Source organism: Molothrus ater, chromosome 6 (genome assembly GCF_012460135.2).
Source record: "Molothrus ater isolate BHLD 08-10-18 breed brown headed cowbird chromosome 6, BPBGC_Mater_1.1, whole genome shotgun sequence".
Classification (NCBI taxonomy): Eukaryota; Metazoa; Chordata; class Aves; order Passeriformes; family Icteridae; genus Molothrus; species Molothrus ater.
Window position 1 is genome coordinate 44,066,822 of NC_050483.2, and position 19,753 is coordinate 44,086,574.

At 36.4% G+C, this 19,753-nt stretch overlaps 1 protein-coding gene across 3 annotated transcripts in view; it reads left to right on the forward strand.

Annotated features, from left to right (window-relative positions):
* FLRT2 (fibronectin leucine rich transmembrane protein 2) overlaps positions 1-10,037 on the forward strand; it is a 60,137-nt gene extending 50,100 nt beyond the window's left edge. For all 3 annotated transcript variants that reach the window (XM_036383792.2, XM_036383794.2, XM_036383793.2), the window contains exon 2: positions 6,380-10,037. In XM_036383792.2, the coding sequence (XP_036239685.1) occupies positions 6,790-8,775 (1,986 nt within the window). In that variant the 5' untranslated portion in view covers positions 6,380-6,789 and the 3' untranslated portion in view covers positions 8,776-10,037. The remainder of the gene's footprint in view (positions 1-6,379) is intronic.
* The last annotated feature ends 9,716 nt before the right edge of the window (positions 10,038-19,753 follow it).

The following is a 19,753-nucleotide window of genomic DNA, read 5'->3' on the forward strand; positions in this document are numbered from 1 at the left end:
CTGGCCAGGATGACTGGCAGCCTTGAATTCATGGCCCCACCTGAGGCATTAATGCTATTGATCTTGTAGCTATTTCAGCTCTGCTTCCTGAAGTACAGCGGTCACTCTAGTGATTATGTCTTGTAGTAGGTTCTCTCTCTTGACCTGTTACTGGTTCCTATTACTGCAAGGAAAAAATCTGTTCTACCTGAGCTTTTTCCCCCTAAAACCTATCTATTTTCCATCATTTGTTCTCTTTTGTTTCCTTCCCTCTTACATGCCTCCTCATGCCTATGAAGCAATTTCACTCTGCAGTAACCCACAAGTAAAGTCTTGAACCATGAAGCTGGGAACAGTGCTTTTATAAGAATACATGAACATTAATTTTCCCAGTAACCAAGTCCTATAACCAAGTCAGTTTGTCAGGTATGTAACAGAGGTGCCATCAAACAAGTCAGCAGTGACAGACAACTTTGAAGAAGTGTGTGCATGTGTGTGAGGGCAGACATAGTGGGGAGAAAACAAGTCCCACATTTATTTATTTATTTGTTTATTCAGGGGAGAGAAAGTTTCCTGCTGGCTTAGCTCCCTCTCCTGGCAGTCAGGAATTGGGCAGTATCAGAGTCTGTTAAACCTATACACTACCCAAATTTCCAAAGACAAAGCTCTTGTTCACTGTAATAGCATGCCTTTTCAAATGGGATTTCCTGAAGCCTGCATCCTTCTGGGTAATGTGTCTGCATAATAATTTGCAGGAATGTAGCTAGAAAGAGAAAAAAGGCTTGGAGGACCAGAAGATTACAGAAGAACCAGAAAGAGAAGGATGGCAAATAATGTCTTTACACCAGTTGTTGCAAGATGTACCACTCTCTAAATTTTCTCCTCTCTCCACCAAGGAAGATCCAAATCAATTTCACTTGCATCCTCAGGCTGCCTGATGTGAGGTTTTGAGAATAATTATAAATGCAAATTGACAAGTAAAACCAGAAACATCCTGATCAGAGTAGAAGAAAGCACAAGAGTTCAGATGTGTACATTTGCTGAATCATTTTGCTAACAATATTGCAAAGACAGTAACGCATTTCTCTGCCAAAATCTATTCATATAGACTTCATTTGTCTGTAACAATGTACAGAGACACTAGAAGGTTTCCTTCCTATACTAGCTACTCATCATTATCCTGTCATCAATACTTATTTTAGAGGAGGGCACCAAGGATGTTTTCTTCCTCTCTATCTCTTTTTCTTCGCCTCTTTTTCTTCCTCCTTACCTCTTCTTCTTACATAATACACACCCATAGCTATGAAGCAGCCAGTACAGCAGGCATGCAAAAAGGCTTCCTATAAAAGCATTTTGATTCCTTTGGGTCATTTTCCCCTTGCCTTTGATGCAGAGATTATAGACTCTAATTAAAATATGAGCACAAAGTTCAAACCCAAGTAACTCATAGAGAAATATATACAGCAAACTATCACCCAAGGCTCCTAATCACTTAAAAAAATAAAAAACCAACCAAAAAAAAACCCAAAAAACCAAAACACCAGGATATTCACTAATGTGTGCACTCACACATATGAACTCTACTTGTATGGAAAAAAGACATATGTCAGGTGTTATTCTGTAATTTTTCCTGTTACCACTTGATAGATACACAAGGATGTTTTTCTTAAGAACAAGGAGCTCTGTACTAGATTTCATATGAATGGAATTAGATTTGTTTTCTGTTTGTCATTCAATTACAGACATAATAGCCTTGTACTTACTGTGTATTATAATTATGTAGAGTAAGATTATATGACTCGATTACAACCCTGGTCTGCAGTACAGCCAAGAAAATTTATGCCAAATGGTTTAGTGCTAAAAAAGAGTCACTAACTCGTAATAGTGAAAAAAGTATGACTGTTTGGTTTTGGCTTTGCTTGCCTTTCAGTCTATGTTGCATGGCACTCAGGTCCAGATAAACAGGTGAACTGCTGGGAAAAGTGATGCTAACTGGTTAGGCTATCAGAGAAAAAAGGCCTTGAATTCCTTTGACCTATTTTTTATTATTTTCAATATTCCTTGAAGGAAAAAAATAGCCAAGCATTCTTAATTTTATTACCTCTGAAAAATTTGTAGCCTTAATGTAAACCATGATTAGGCTAATGAAGACAGACAACCTGGCTTCAGGAACACCTCAGAACTCTGTGCTTATAGGTAACCAATGTTGCCATAGGTAAAATTCCTATGCAGGCTTGGTTCCACATGTTATCTTCTCCCTTTATTCTCTGTTATCTTCCCTGAATTTCACTAGGTTCTCAGGTAGCCACAGGGACCTTGACTGCTTGTTTGGAAGACTGCAGAATGAAAAATGGCAAAGATGATTCTAAGGGCAGCTTTGGAGATTCTTTAGACAGTGTAGGCAGAGCCACTGAGGCAGTAAGTAGGCCAGCAGTGAGGTAGGAAAAAGTTCCTTAAGCAGACTACTAGTGAGATAGTTTTTTTTTCCCCTAGATGCCACAAATTTATAATTGAACATCACTTTCAGTAATATATTAATTATTGCATGGCTGTGTAGTGTGACAAAGGCTGGAAGTTGTATGAAGGATTCTGACCAGTGAAGGAACGACTCATAAAAAACTTTCACCTTTCCAACTTGCAGCCAGATGTTTCAACCTTTAAAATATCTTTAACTGAAACACCTTATATTTTATCCAGTACATAAAGCCAGAATTTTTCTTTTCCAGCTAGCATCAGTCAAAAGGGAATTTAAACAAGGCAGGTTTGAAAAAAGGCAGTGGATAACAATGTCAATCAGAAATGTATTGTAAGTTATAAAAACAAATATTTCCATTGATTACAGGAACTTCTAAGCCAAATTTTCAGACTTGGCCACCTAAAACATGTGATAGTTTATCATCTATTTCAAAGCAGTTTTCTTAACTTCATTGCATCATTCCTTAAATTCTAATGGGATTAAATATCCTGGCTGCAGTAAGGCAGGAAATGTCTTACACACTTGGAAGATACAACTTGCATCTAAGGAGGGTATAGTAAGAAAAAATAGAAATCAAGTGTACAGGGGAGGAAATAGATACAAAAATTACCAAATTGTTGATGAACAGATGTGTTATTATTGAGGCATTTGCCTGATAATTTCTTACATTTTAAGTTAATTGTGACACTTGCCTTTTTCTCTACCTAGACTGGTTCATAGAACTTTCTGACTTCAAATAAGTAAAGTTATTGCCTCCTATAGCTTATCAGTCAAATCCCAAGATTTAAAATCACAATAGCTAAGGAATGCCTTTAATTCCTCCACTTATAAATTTCTATTTCCAAAAAAATTTGCAGAGAGAGACTCAATTTAGTATTTGCAGTCATATTGAAAATAGAGCTTACTTTAGGAAGCCAGCATGCCAGGAATGGTGGGGAGAGGGGAAGCTGAGTGTCTCTACCTGCCTTAAGTTTTGACAGTTTACTGAAGAAAAAAACTGTTTATACTTTTCTAGCCTTTTGGAGTTTAAATTCAGAAAGTTTCTTTTTTTTAATCAAGCAGGTTTCCAACTCTTCTATCTTTTTAATGTCTTTGGGGTAGAGATTTCTGACACACGGAACTCACATTTGCATTAGGGTCCCCGAGATATGCCGAAAAGTACAGCAACTATGAGCCCTATTTTAAGTTAGTATTAAGCAGTTGTAAAAGACTACCAAAGAAAAACCCTTCCCAAAAAAGTCATTTAAATACATTCAGTTTTATCCTTACTTCCTCATTTTTTAGCTCTGCCACACCACAGTCAACCATGAGGTCATAAATATCTAGTTAGATATGTCCTTGTACTCTTACTTAGTACAATCAAGAGTAGTCCCAAATACATATAATCTGTACTGTTTTTTTTGTATCACTTTATTAAGGATTGATATCTAGAGTTTAGGATACCGGCATTAATAAGATGACTACCTTTCTTTCCCTCTTGGGGGAAGAAAACAGGAAAGTTTTAACAGATTTCTAATAGCAAAATCCATGCAACAAAAAAAGGAGAGAAACTCCAGAATCTGCTTAAGTTACTGTCCAATCAAAGCTCTTTTTCTCATCATATCTAATAAGAAATGCTGTGTGCTTGACCTAATATGTTTGAACCATTACTGAAATCTTTAATTCAGGTGCCATATCTACTTAGGTGAGAAGTACACTGTACAGAGTACTAGAATGAGGTGAATGTATAAATCAGTTTTAATATGACAGTCCCTTCTTAGGACATTCCCAGCAAACCAGGAACTGCAGCTGCCTGTGGCTGCATGTTCTCAGCTGGGCTTTCTATTGTACCCAGGAGTGACATAAAACTTAATCAGTAACTGGACTTAGACTCGGAAGCGAGCTTAGTGCAGGGTATTGGATCTGTGAGGAGGTACAGGCTGTCTCTCTCTGATGATGACAGGAAAGTGAGAGAACAACTGTTATTACTCTCTGTGGTCCTGAGCATGCTCTGCATGTCCATTCTCATTTTAAAAGAGAGTGTCATGACGGATCAGAGCACTGTGATCTAGATGGGAGCCAGGCCGTATTAAAGGCAGATAAACTGTCACACTTGGACTCATGTTAGAATGTAATCCTGTTAAGAGTTTCTCTACAGTATCACGTCATCTGGCATAATTGAAAAGAAATCTGTCTTGACTGAAATATGCCTGTGAGAGAGAAAACCATGAACAGTGGGGTACCTAATCTTACTGTTTCTATAAAGGGACAATACATTATAGGCTGTATTACAGTATTACATTTAAAAATCTTAAAATTTGAATTCATAATGATAAACAGGGTTTTTCGGGGTCTCACTTTTTTATCTCCAGCTGTTTTAACCTTGAGGCTGATACCTGATGATGCTCTAAATAAATACAGTAATCTGCAAGTGCAAGGTTGAAGGTTTATAACATCCTCCTAAGGATGCTTTCTACACTACCAGTCCATAGGATTCCCAAAAGTAGCATGAGGCACATGTTATAAACTGCACAGCTGTATCAGACTAACAAGGTTTTATGTATGACCAAAGTAAGTTTCTTTCTGAATGACCTGAATGTTCTTAATTTGTTTAAATAAATATAAATATAATAATAAAAATAAAATTAAAAAAAAAATCAACCACCATTAAGAAAAAGGATTTTGTTCACTAAAATTCTATTTTCTTGAAATCCCAGCCTGAGCTTTGATCTGGATAAACAAAACCTGGAAAATTACTGTGCTTATGTCTCTGTAATTGAAGACCCTGAGATCTGCACATGCTTTGTACTTGCCAAGGCTGATATCCTTCATTAGGTCCAACTATGCATTTGGAGGAGAGGATGGGGTGACAATCATTGGAAACAACATATAACAAGACAAGACAGCATCAAAGAACAAAGTACCTTTCATTGCATGCTTTGGAGAGTGGGAATGTTTGGTTATAGATCTGAATAAGAAGTAGTAGCTGTGAACATAAAAAGTATGCTTACAAGCTGAAAATACACACTAAGGAACTCAGCTATACTAAAGTTAACACACTTGTTTATGTAGCCATTCACAGATAACTGTGTAGCAAAATTAAAAGCCATATCTAACCTTTATGGTTTCAAAGGAAGTGTTCTACAAAACTGCCATAGTTTGAGCTGATCTCCTGAAACAATAACTTAGCAGATGTGAGCCTGTTTCATTTAGTGGAAAGGAAGTTGTGGAATCTATTGACAGCACAGTTCACATCAGAACCAATATCAAGGTGATAGTTTTAGCAAGTACATGTCTTACAGCAGAGTGTCTTACATTCATGGACTACTATACTTGTTTAAAAGACTCTTCTCATAAGTCTCTAATTCATTAGAGCAAGACAAAATAATCTGGCAGTGTGCATTAATTTGGACAATATTTGGAATGGTATTACAGAAATAGAAGCAGAATATTCCAGAGTCTGGTAGAAAATGAAAGAAACCATAGAATGTGATTAAATAATACAGCCCAGAGTCTACTCTGTCAGGCATCAGTGAATAGTAGTCATTGAAGTCAGTGGTTCTGCAAAAAAAAAGAAAATTACCTGAGCAAAAATTTCCAGTTAAATGGTTTAGATTTTTGGGTTGTTTTTGGTTCTAAAATTTTAAACAGACTGTGAGAGGACAAAGACTGGAGGTATAGTATGCAAATGAAAATAATAGATCTAGCCTTCTCTGAAGTCACTGAAAGTCCTTCAGTCATTGAAATGACTTTGCATCAAATCTATTTCAGGACTATTTAGCAGTAATATTAAGCTAATGTTTAATATTAATGCCCTTTTTTCCTTTTTTTTTTTTCCTGAAATCCATAAAGAGCTCAGACTTAGAATAGTCTTCTAATGGGCTTAATCTTCCTTATTAAACGTTTCATGCTATTCAGATTTTTCTTTTCTCTTTCCTTCTACAGGCAGACCAGATCTGGCAGATAGTGAATATGAGGACTTTGCTGACTTCAGAAAGCTGACAGAAGCCAACGGACTTCAGTGAAATACACCTCCAAGCACAGAGACTTTTGGTAGCTTTAAAGTAACCTGTGGGTCATTTGCAAAGACATAGCTACTGGTTCTTTCAGCACACATGGAGGAAGGCAACAAACATTGTAACCCTGGCTAATAGGACTGTGTTTTCCTGTTCAGAAGTAGGAGGCAGGCCAATTATAAAAGGATTATTTTATGCTTAGCCTCCAAGACTTTAACTCTGGCCTGAACACTGGACATAAATAGAAGCCAATTTTAATGACCTGAGATTTTGTTACCTGTGCGTTATTATTGTTATCAGTTCTTAAACACTTTGGTACTTTATTTCTTTAAATTAGAAATGGGTTTGTGGACTAAAATGTGGCCCACAGATTGGGCTCTTCTCATGAAATCATGGCTTATCTTTTCCCTGGGGCTCTACATACAGGTCTCCAAAACTCTGGCCTGCCCAAAAGTTTGCCGCTGTGACCGAAACTTTGTCTACTGTAATGAACGAAGCTTGACCTCAGTGCCTCTTGGGATACCGGAGGGTGTAACTGTCCTCTACCTCCATAATAACCAAATTAATAATGCTGGATTTCCTGCAGAGTTGCACAATGTCCAGTCTGTGCACACAGTCTACCTGTATGGCAATCAATTGGATGAATTCCCCATGAACCTGCCCAAGAATGTCAGGGTTCTCCACCTGCAGGAAAACAACATTCAGACCATTTCACGTGCTGCTCTTGCTCAGCTTTTGAAGCTGGAAGAACTGCACCTGGATGACAACTCCATCTCCACTGTTGGCGTTGAGGATGGGGCATTCCAGGAAGCCATCAGCCTCAAGCTTCTGTTCTTGTCCAAGAATCACTTAAGCAGTGTGCCAGTAGGCCTTCCGCTGGACTTACAAGAACTTCGTGTAGACGAAAACCGAATTGCCGTCATTTCAGACCTGGCCTTCCAGAATCTTACAAGTCTGGAGCGTCTGATCTTGGATGGCAATCTCCTCACTAATAAAGGCATAGCTGAAGGCACCTTTAGCCACCTCTCCAAGCTCAAGGAATTCTCAATAGTTCGGAATTCACTGACTCACCCTCCTCCCGATCTTCCAGGTACACATCTGCTAAGACTTTACTTGCAGGACAACCAGATAACCCATATACCACTTACAGCCTTTTCAAACCTCCACAAACTGGAACGTCTTGATATTTCCAACAATCAACTTCGGATGTTGGCAAAGGGAGTATTTGATAATCTTCATAGCCTGAGACAACTCACTGTAAGGAATAATCCCTGGTTATGTGACTGCAGCATTAAGTGGGTCACTGAATGGCTCAAATTTATTCCTGCTTCCATCAATGTACGTGGTTTTATGTGCCAGGGACCAGAGCAGGTCCGAGGTATGGCAGTCAGGGAGCTCAATATGAATATGTTGTCATGCCCAACCACCACCCCTGGTCTGCCACTTATCATCACCCCAGTCCCAGCTACAACCATGCCAACTACATTAGTTCCCAGCCCATCATTTCCTCCCTCAAGTAGTAAATATAATCCTCTCACTCCCATCATAGCCACACTCCCCACTGTGCCTGACAGGGAGGACAGAGAAAGGGTGACACCTCCTTTGTCTGACTGGATTCAGCTCTCCATCCACTTTGTGAATGACACTTGCATCCAAGTCAACTGGATGTCACTTTTTACCGTGATGGCATATAAACTCACATGGGTTAAAATGGGCCATAGTCTGGTAGGAGGAATTGTTCATGAACGAATAATTAGTGGTGAGAAGCAGCAATCAAGCTTGGTAAATCTGGAGCCCAAATCCACTTACCGGATTTGTTTGGTTCCACTGGATACTTATAACAACTACCGGACTGGAGAAGACACTGTCTGTTCAGAAGCCACAACCAAGGCTTCCTTTTTCAATGGCAGCAACATCCCTTCCAGCCATGAGCAGACGACTTCTCAGAACCTAGGCTCCCCATTTCTGCTGGCAGGGTTGATTGGGGGTGCAGTGATACTTGTCCTTGTGGTCTTGCTCAGCATTTTTTGCTGGCACATGCACAAAAAAGGTCGTTACACCTCCCAGAAGTGGAAATATAACCGGGGCCGTCGGAAAGATGACTACTGTGAGGCAGGGACCAAGAAGGACAACTCCATCCTGGAGATGACGGAAACCAGCTTCCAGATTGTCTCCTTAAATAATGATCAGCTCCTTAAAGGAGATTTCAGACTGCAGCCCATTTATACCCCAAACGGGGGCATTAACTACACAGACTGCCACATCCCCAACAACATGCGATACTGCAACAGCAACGTCTCAGACCTGGAGCACTGTCATACGTGATAGTGAGGGACCATGGGGGTCTCTAGGACAAGGAGAAAAACTCTAGAAAAAATTAGCCCCCCAAGAATAATGAAAAAAATTACATTTGATAAATGTTACACAGATGCATTTATGCATTTGAATACTCTGTAATTTATACGGTGTACTATATAATGGGATTTAAAAAAAAGTGCTATCTTTTCTATTTCAAGTTAATTGCAAATGGTTTTGTAACTCTTTGCTTTTTAAATCTTTAAAAACTATTGCTGAGTACTGTACAGGGTTGTACAATAAGAACCCAATGTCATGGCAAAGGAAAGAATGACTCATTCTTCAAACATTAACCACTTTGCTGTCGAAGCAGTCTGAGGGATGTTAAGTTTCTAGGTGTCCTGGAATACAGGAAAATAAGTGCATATTAAAACAGGGTCACTAGGAACAGAGAAAAGCAATTCAGATAAAATGGGCACAACCCTTCTGACTTGAACCCAGCAGTTGCTGTTGAGCTTCAAACAATTGGAAATATATCCTTTCCTCTTTGTCAGGTCTGCACTTCTCACCTCCAACTGAAAGCTGTAGTTCTGAGTGCTGCCAAAAAAGCTACTCTCTTGTTTGATTAGTTTTCTTTCAATCTATTTGGAATAGGAAACGTGGAAAGAACTGTGTCAAACACAAAGTGACCTTGGTTCCTATTTGCAAAAGTTGCTCCAAAAATGTCCCCAATACTATATACTTTATTTCAGAAACTGTTTGTGCTTTTCATTAGGATTAAGAAGCTTTAGGCATTCTCTGACCCTTCTCAGTGGGAGGTGAAGGTTATGTAACAGTACATAACAGAAAGCTGTCATTAAGTTGCACCTCTTAATAGACCATCATTTGTTGACATAGCATGTTCAGGTAAGGCCAGAATGAGGGAAATTCTGAGTGCTCCCAGCTCTGCAGTATTCATGTATGTGTTCATGTAATTTGAAATCTAAAAGTGCATATTGCTGAAAATGTAATGGCAATGCAAAGGTTTTACTAATAATTTGTATGGTTCAAGCCTTGTTTGACTTAAGGGCCCGAGTTATGTTCAGTATGGAGAAATAGGAGAAAAAAAAGACAAAAAGAGAAAACAAACAAGAAATATATTGTAAAAAATTATTAGTACTGGGAAGACCTTGAGGGCTATTATAAACTGAAATATCTTCAGTGGGGAAAATCATGTACAAATCTTTGTGGGTTTTGTTTGTTTGTTTGTTTTGCTTTTTTTCCTTCCCAATTAAAGTATACAGAGACTGACATTAGTTAAGCATTTGATTGACTGGGGAATTTTGAGAACACAGGTACACAGTGTCCCTCTGAATTACCCTTCTTTTACCTTAAGCATTTTCAAGTTTTCCATAATGATTTCTGTTCCACAAAAAGTAGCTGCGTTTAGAATTTGTTTTTTTATACCCTCAGATTCTTCTCAGTCCTTGAGCTTTACATACACCATGCAAAATATCATGCTTGTATTAAAACCATAATGCAGCTCTCAAAATTATGTAATATTTTAGCCGCTCTGCAAACTCAGTGACTGCCAAGAACTGTGGTGGAATCTAATTATTTGGGGGTTTTTCAGTTTGCTTTTTTAATGTAGCTAATTTTCTCCTGAGTTTGGGGACAAGCTAAAGCTGCATCACATCAGGAAAAAAAAAAAGAGAAGGAAAAAAAGATAGAGACAAAACTTCCCAGGGGTAGTAGGGAACCAAAGAGAGAAAGTGTTACAGTGATCACCAAGGGATAGAGAGAAAGTTGCTGCATGTGGATTTGAAGTAAAGGCTGAAGCACCTTCACAGTGGAATGCTTAGACTTTTCACTTTATGAAGCTCCTTATGCTGGAAAAGATGGTTTTAATCCTTTCCTTCGCTCATTTCACTCAACCCATTCTTGAAACTCAGCGGTCTATGAGCACATATTTTCTGTAATTCAGATCACATGATAACACTAATTGTCTGCAATGACAAAATGAACCCAGTTATGACTGATGGCAAAGTACAACCATTTTGTAAGGAACCACTTCCTCTCAGCAACACCTTTTAAAATAACATTTTGAAATTCCAGTCTATATTCTATATATTAGCTATTTTCTCCAGCTATAGTGGATATTCTAAGCAACCTGTGTGGCTACTGTCATAGTTAAGTCACTAAAATTTGGCTGATTAAAAGTTTACCATATGATTTCAAATAGCATAATTCTAGGCAGAAATGTCTATGCAAAGCGGACGGGTTTTTTCTTTCATCTATTTACTGATGATAAGGTTTATACTTTTGGGCTTTGGTTTTTTGTTTTGTTTTTTTTTGGGTTTTTTTTAATTTGTTTTGTTTTTTTTAACATATTTTAGATGCCACAGCTCAAAAGACAAGCAGCAAACAGTTGTGCTTCTGCACACTTCTGTTGAATGCTGGAGTTTGCTTGAAGTTAAACAGAGCCAGTGATTCCCATTGGGTGTGGACATAGTATTTAATTTCAATGAAATAACTGGTTGTACATTTGGTTCCAAAAGGCCTCCTTTGAAAGTACAAGCTGATTAGTGTTTACTGATGCAGGAGGAATCTTCTGTTCTAGACCTCAGTATACTATAGGCACCTTCTTTATAGCAATATTCAGGGAGTTTGACCTGTACTGCAGGTGAATGACACACAAACCCAACCTGATGACAATAAATCTGGTTACTTATAGAATAGGGTGAAAAGAGAAGGCATTCACAAACTGTTTATTTTGATCTTGAATGATGAAACATATGTATGTATTTGTATATATATACATATATATATATATGTAGACTATGACTCGCTTACCTAGATCAAAAAATCACAATGATATTAAAGATAGCCTACTTTATGCTTCTCTTCAGTATGAAAAAAAAAATCATTTGTATGTGATACTGACAAAAGTTTCTTTACTATAAAGGCTCTTCTGAAAAAACATTGCAAGCGCCTTATACCAAAATTTGTGGATAGAGCTGGGAATATTATGTAAAAAATTCAGAGTTGTAGTCAACTGAAAGGTCATATCTGTAATTTGAAGAATGTTTCTCCCTATTTAATTGCTCCTTAGCTCCAAAAAGTTTAATGTATTTCAACCTACAACAGAATTTCGGACTTCTCAAAGTGTCAGCCACACAAACATCTGAGTTTTCATTTCAGTTCCCACCTAGATAAGCACTTAGCAAGCAAACTTCACTAGGTAAAGTATGTAGAAAAAGTCAGAGTTAAAAATGGACAACAATCTCTTGGCAATATCAAGTTTAAGACTAGTAGCTTTTTCCTTGGGCTTTGTAAAACTTGGGTGATCTTCACTTAGGGCAGATATCCGACCACACATAATAACTAAAGGCTATAGAGCAGACGTGCCAAATATATATATGTGCAACTCACTCAAAATGTTCACTTTTAAGTCATGATTTGATCAAGTTCATTGGATCTAGGGAAAAATTTTTTTTCAGTCAAAATGTTACCCATCTTCCATTGTATACTGCTAATAGTTGACACAGACATGCAGAAAGATTGGTGTAGAATAAAATAAGAATTTAAATGAAATTGTGTTAAAGAAGCATCACAACACTGCTGTTCCCAGTACTTGCTTCCTTCTGAAGACATATATATTTACAAACAGGTCCTTATTTTCATGGATTCTGTCACTTTAATAAGTGCTACTTGCATGTGGCTTGCTGGCAGAAACAAACACCAGGTTAATGCATGGACTTTGTGTTGACAGGTTCTTATTGGAACATTATTACTGAATTTCTTTATAAGAATATTTACGGAATAAGCTACTTTGATCTGAAAAGATATAGCAGTTTTCCATGTAACCCAATAAAGGACTACAGTGAATATCATGAAAAACAGAAAAATGAAGTAGCATATGATATTTGCTACTAGAGTAATTCAACTATATTTTTCTCAGAAGAATTTTCTTTTTTTCATGAGAACAAGTTTCTCCCTCTGGAAAATTTATTAATTTAAATTTTGCAAACAGAAAAACTTTATGCATAGTGATATTATTGTTTTAAGGGTCTACATAAGGCACTTTATTAAAGGCATTGAAGTGAAAGTTCAGTCTCAGCTTTTGACAGTAAAGTGGTTAATTCCCATTGAATTCTACATTTATAGTACTTCTTCACCTTAAATTTAACATGGAGATATTAAAGTTTTTTTCTTTAGAACATGAGAATAATGGTTTTACACATGACTTATCTTTACAGCTCAGTGGAAAAACAAAACAGAAGTGAGTGCCAAAACCAAAAGTTATGGCTCTGAACCTCATCAAATCCTGCCTGATGCTCTCTTCTAAACACAGAGATAATCCTAGGAAGCTGATGATCACTCCTTCCCTGAACTCTATTGAACAGGGCACTTTGTATCCCAGATGATACTTCAGGCAATATTGAAGCATTTGGCATTAAACTTTTGTACAGCAGAGAATGTTTTACTCTTTAAAAGGACGCTGGCTAGTAGTCCATATGGAAAACTAGCACAGAAGAGATTTGGCAACCTTTTCTTACACTGGGGCTCTGTGGAAATGTGCCTCATGAGAGCTGAATTCTGATCCTCTCAGAAACAGATAAGCTACTAAACAAATTGTTATCATGAGTTGATCCCAAATATCTGGAGGTAATCTTTCATAAAATTGATTTAAACTGAGATATGCACACTTGATTCTGTTCTGTGTTTGGTATACTTTCTATCTTTAACATGGAAAAATAGATGGTTTGAAGTCTGCGTTACCTGTTTTCTGCAATCTGCCATGTTGCACGCATTGTTAACTTCAAAACCTCACTATACACTATATATTATCTTGTTGACATATTCAGTAAAGAGTTATTTAAAAAATACAACAACTTTGCTGTATTTATATTAGCAAGCTAATTAAAATAAGGATGTGGGTATCTGAAAGGGACAAAAAATATCCATTTTCTGTACTTTCATTCATGGAGATATTTTCAGACGTTCTACTGAAACTTCTGTCTGTTCAACCCTCTCTTCAGTTTCTAAAAGACAAATAATATTTGTCTCTCAAAGAGTGAAATAATTTTTTACCTCAGTTTCTCAGATTTAATCTTATCTTTAAAAAGTTATCTCTTTCTAATATGCATATAGAAAAGCAATTTAAAATGAGAACAGACTGTACTCCAGTGTTTGCAATTAATAGGTACACTTAAGGAGTTACACATGTCAATAACAAATATATATATATATATATGTGGAAGCTGTGACTCATTATATGCATAGCCAGTTGATAAATGCATTTGACATTTATAACATGACAATCATGAATCTGTTTTTTAACTATTGTTATCTATTTAATCTGTTTCCTTGACATGAAATATGACTTTTTTTTCCAATTCTCCCTTCAAAATTGTTCTTGAATTTTTAGAATGCACAACATTAATACATACGCCTTAATAAATTTTTGTATAAAGCAAATCTTATACATAACATATATGGTAATATAGACTATATATAAAGAGATGGTTTAGCTGCTTAGAAATGGAAATTACCTCTCTTCTACTTCCATACACAAGAACTAATTTTTTGCTTTGCTAGAAGGTAAGATGCTGAATGCTACTTTATTTCAAAGCTTAGAAATTTAATATTTCTGAGTGTCACAGTTCCTCCACAAAATATCTTAATCTCTTTCTTAACCCATAGTATCATGTAAAACTACCTAGGGCTGGTGTGCAATATATCCTCACCTAGCCCTGCCTCTTTCCCCCTGTAATATCCCTCTCCTCATTTGATGTTTCTACTCAAGCACATTAGACCCTGATAATTAAACCTACTTGCCTTACCACAGGAGGGTGGACAATAGAGATAATGAGAATGACAAATGCCTGCCATCAGTTATGTATTTCTGACAATGAGGAAATCATCATTTTCAATTGATAATGTTTTCTGTCAAAAAAAGGAATTTACAACCATTGACTTCATCAGGTAATCTTTTAATAACCCAAAATTATTTATTGTAGCAAAGATAAAACAGTATTTTCAATACTTCTAAGCTCTATTATCTGGAATTTTTCATGCATGTGCAATTGTGAATGAATTTCTTGTGTGTAGAGGATTTAACTACAGAGATCTCTCAAAGAAAGCACATGGAGGAGTATTTTTCATTATTGTTCAGTCAAAATTGTTAATATTCCACTTTAAAAAGTTCTTCCCTTGAAGAAGAGTTATGGTACCACATGGAGAAGGTACCATATTGAAGAAGAGTTATGGCACTGCATTCTACCATTAAAGTAGGTAACAAATATTTTAATTCTACTTGAAATGCCACTGTCAACAAAGGCTGAAACTAAAAAATACTAAAATACTTCCATTACACAGATAGAGACTTGGTGAATTTCTTACCAATAATTCCTGAAACAAATTAGCACATTTTTATAGTGAAATCCTGACCCCACTGCCTTCAACTATAAACCACAATAATATATAACAGAAGGATTATTAAAAACATACAATATGACACATTGTATGGCACCTCACACTATGTATCCCCAAATGAAATACATCAACTGAATAAGGCAGAAGGCCCATGCGTCTCTTATGAAAAGCTGGGAAAGCTGTGAAAAAGACTGCGCAGAAAATGAGAGGGGAGCTAAGTATGCTCTGAGCAACACTGCCCAATATAAAGACATGGAAGATAAGGACATTTAAAGCCACAAATGGGCCAGTGGGCATAGCAAAAATATTCTTTTTTCACATAAACACGCTTTGGTTTTTTTATTACAGCCTCATATTTTGGCTAAATTATGACTGAAAAATGCATGTATGAATACTGAGAAAGAAAGAAGAAAAGAAGAAAGAATGGAAGAGAGAATGTTGGTTTGACTAGAAAGTCAAACAATTTAAATGACAGTCTTATAATCCTGACCTCACATATTTTTACAAACTGCTTTGGGCATTCACAGGTCAGAAACCAATACATAATTCATTGCTCTCTGACTTACAATGCAAATGATAGGAATTTCTCTCCATTTAGGAAACATGTTAACAAAATTTGAGAGTTGATGTGAAGTCAAGTTTGGCAGTAAATGCTGATGTGAACAATGATATTTATTCAAGCAGGGAATTAGCATGTGTTTGTAAGTGAGGGCTGCAGAAGCAAGGCATGCACATTTCATTTTGAAGAACCTGACAAAAAGCACATATGGGTTATCAAGAATAGATTACTTAGAAAAATAAAGTAGAAACCTATGTAAGGGGGGATATTCCATATTATTGCAGTTCTTTTAGTAGTATACAGTTAAGTACTTTAGGCAATTAAAAAAGGGTTCATGAAAGTATTGAATGTTTTCATATTTCCATCCCTAGGAGGATATATTTAATTTTCAATTCACAAAAAATTAGATTAGATAGCTTTTTACTTACATTTTTGTTGGAGGTTAGTTTTGAAGCCCGTGTTTTCTTTTTTTTTTTTTTAATTGGTCATGATAAGTCCTTTCATGCACTGATTTCTTTTATCAGCTATGAAGAAATTTGAGGAATAGATTACTATACGTGCAATACTTGCTTTCATGAGAAACAAGTAGCAAGTATATGTCTAGAGCTTTCTGATTTTGTTTTGGCTTTCCTTTTTGTGATTTAACTTTATAAAAAATGAAGCAAATTTGAAGTAGAGCAAATTTTAACTATTTTCTGCTGTAATTACAGCAGTAAGACTGTGTTGTCTTTCTATCAGAAGACAAAATTTCAGAATACTGAGTTAAGAAAAATTATCTTAAAGAACTTTGATATGAATTTTCAGTTGAATTATTTTTCAACATTTAGTTACAATAGTCATGGTGAGAATTTGAGCTAGATACACTGAGTAAACTCAGGTTTGTGGTTATAGGAACTTTGGGTTCTTATGTTCAGTTTTACAGATTATTATTAGCAGCTGCACAAAGAGAAGGGAACAAAGGTTTCTTCTTTGAAGTATCAGATTCCTTTCTGTAGAGATTGAGGAGGAAATACAGCTACTTCACAGAGATCTCCCTCAAGAAACAAGGTGGTCAGAACAGAAGGAAAGTTCATGCAGTCATGGCATTTCTCTTTGATGACTACAGAAGCTGGTAGAAGTAGAGCTGAATCATACTATGAGGGATACAGCAAATTACAGGTGTTCTGCAGTTTTATATAGGATATCTGGTTTGTCCAGAACCCTACTAAGGTGCCTTCACTGAGGTCCATGCTCTTGGAGGGATTGTGTCAAAAGGTAAACCCATGCCCACAAAAGCAAGGAAGGATCTGGGTTTAACTTTGTTTTGTGCATCTTTAATTACTCTTTCCTGTAGGTTCTAGAGTGCCAGCTACACCACAATGTTCAAGAAGGAGTGTGCAACAAGGCGGGTTTGAAAGGTCACATTTTTGATGACTCTCCCTTTATCATTGCAAATATTAGTAAGGTCCTTGCAGGCAAGATTCCAACCCACAGCATGTGATTGATCATTCTGATTCCACCCCACAGATGTGATTGATCATTCTGTCAGCCATCAGATCAGACACTACTTTCAGATTTTTTTCCCTTATTTCTTGTCAAATTAACTTTTTCCTTAATACCTGAAACAAAGCAGTTTGCACTATTGCTTATTCATCACAACACAAGGAAAAGGTTTCTGCAAAACCATTATACCTGCAAACTGTGATGATTACCCAGCAAAGCTAAGCCACAGAAATGCTGCCAATGCCATTGGCAGTGAACCATTTTTCATGAAGTCACATCTTCTACTGTGATATCAATTCAGTTTATAGCCAGACTATGAAAAATCCAGAGGCACCAATCTCATAATTTCTTTTGCTTTTACCTCATTTCCTTTGTGTTGCATTAACCTTCTCTAGCATGATTGGCTTACAGGACAGATTGCTGCTTGATGCCTCATATGGTTATCTGATTTATTACTGTTTACATTTAAGATTAAATCCAGAAAAACTAAGCTTTTTTCTGATTGTCTGCATCTTTGGGCTGCTCTAATTTACTTTGTACCTGTCCCCTGCACTATCTGTTCCTCACCATTTTACAAACACATAAGGCACAATCACACTATATTTATAGATTTTTTATGTTTATGTATATTCAAATATACAAATATATAGACATATGGTATGCATATCTGTATTATAAGTATAGATTGATCTGTGTTGAGTCCATTACAAATCTTTTACTCTGGATTTTTGCATCAATTCAGTTCCACTTTAGCTTGTTCAAGAGAGTAAAGAGGTAGAGCAGCATGATTTATTTTTTAAGCACTGTAACGTAAGTATTAGTAAGAGCATGTTTTTCAACAGTTTATGTACTTTGACAGCCTGTACACTAAAACTTGAAATTTACAGAGTAGACTATCACAGCTCCTGGAAGCAGACGGTGTGCACCTTTTGGAATACACTTTGGAATGCACAAAGCACATCTGAGGAATCAGTTTAGAGCAGGACTGTTCTGTGTGGTCTCTAAGTGTAGACAGAGTAGAATGTGAAAGAGGGCGGTATGAAACTGAAACCCAGTATGAACAAGAAGGGAAAAATTCAGATATTTCTACATCATTAGCATTACTGTTGACTTTCTATGTAATTTTTTCTCTGTGGTCTATATTTCTTTCCCTGTATTTGACAGTTTTTCCTTGTCACATGAGCTGTCTTTTAATTCACTCTTCACTTTCTGCTTCATGAAGAACCTGATTTTTCTACAGGATTTTTGTGGAATGTCCCAAATGAGCACTTCTGTTATACCTGAGAAAATGCATTTGTGTGCAGCAGCCCAAAGGCAGTTTTCATTGTCACTCATCCTCCTTAAGTCATTAATCTGTTTGAAAAAAATCTTTCTGAGATGAGCCATGCAGCCTGTGTGCTATTACAGGAAACATAGAAATTTGGTGGGTAATATTATTTTAATGTTTTACTTTGCAGTAATAGTAAATTAACTGATATAAGTAGTGAAGTTCCTTCTAGTTTATGAAGTTCCAAGCACAGCCTACTCTAAACATCAAAGCTGTTTTAGTATTTGAAGCAGGGGTAGAGACAGAGAGATAGATTTGAAAGACAGAAATCCTGCAAATAAAAATGACTTTTAAATAAATATGGGCCAAAATATAAGAGTTCTGTTTAGACCTAGGGTACCAAACAATTGTGGAAAATATAAAGATGCAAAAATTTCTTCTATTTTTTCTCTATTTGTGGGATTCAATTAGGGTTGCTGCTTATTTTAAGTGACTAAATTAGTACACCATTAGAAAATCTTTGCCTGGGTTGAAAAAAATTGTTTCATACAATTTAAAATCTGCATTTTCCATTAAAAATCTGCATTTTCTTTTTCCATTTTCTGCTATGTTAAAGCGAATTTGGAAAGCTGCATGCTGGTCATTTAAAAAAAATATCACAGTAGACATTTCTCCACCTTGCTATAGAAGACAAATTGTTTAGAGAAACATTTCTTCAAGCCCTGATAATGCAGCAAACAGTTGGATTGGGGGAAAAAAATTAACAATGTTTGAAACAATGATGTTAATTTGAAGTAGTAAAGAAATTCACTGTCCAATGAATGCTTTCTTTGCATTAATTCTAAAAATTATATGCACTCATTTCAATTTAGATTTAGACAGCTGATGAAGGATAAGTGAAATAACCATAGCAAATAACAAAATTATGAGTAAAACACTAACAGCATTAGTTTAGGGCAAAGTATGATGTGACTGAAATAACATTAATTTCTTCAAGTTAGAATTTACTGCTTGCTGTAAAATGCAGCTGTATTTTCTAATGAACACTATGCCTTCAAAACTTTTTGATCAGGATATTTCTCATAATTATTCAAAAAATTGTGTTTCAGAAGCCATCCTGCAGAAAGATCTTTTAGCCATGCTAAATAATCTGGTCTTTTAACTGCTTCCAGCCCTGACAGGTCTTGATAATGCTCTGTTGGATTTGGTTGCAGGGTTTTTCCTTTTGTTTTTCCTGCTTGACTAACCTGGCTGGAGCCAATCATGTGAAGTATATGCCATTT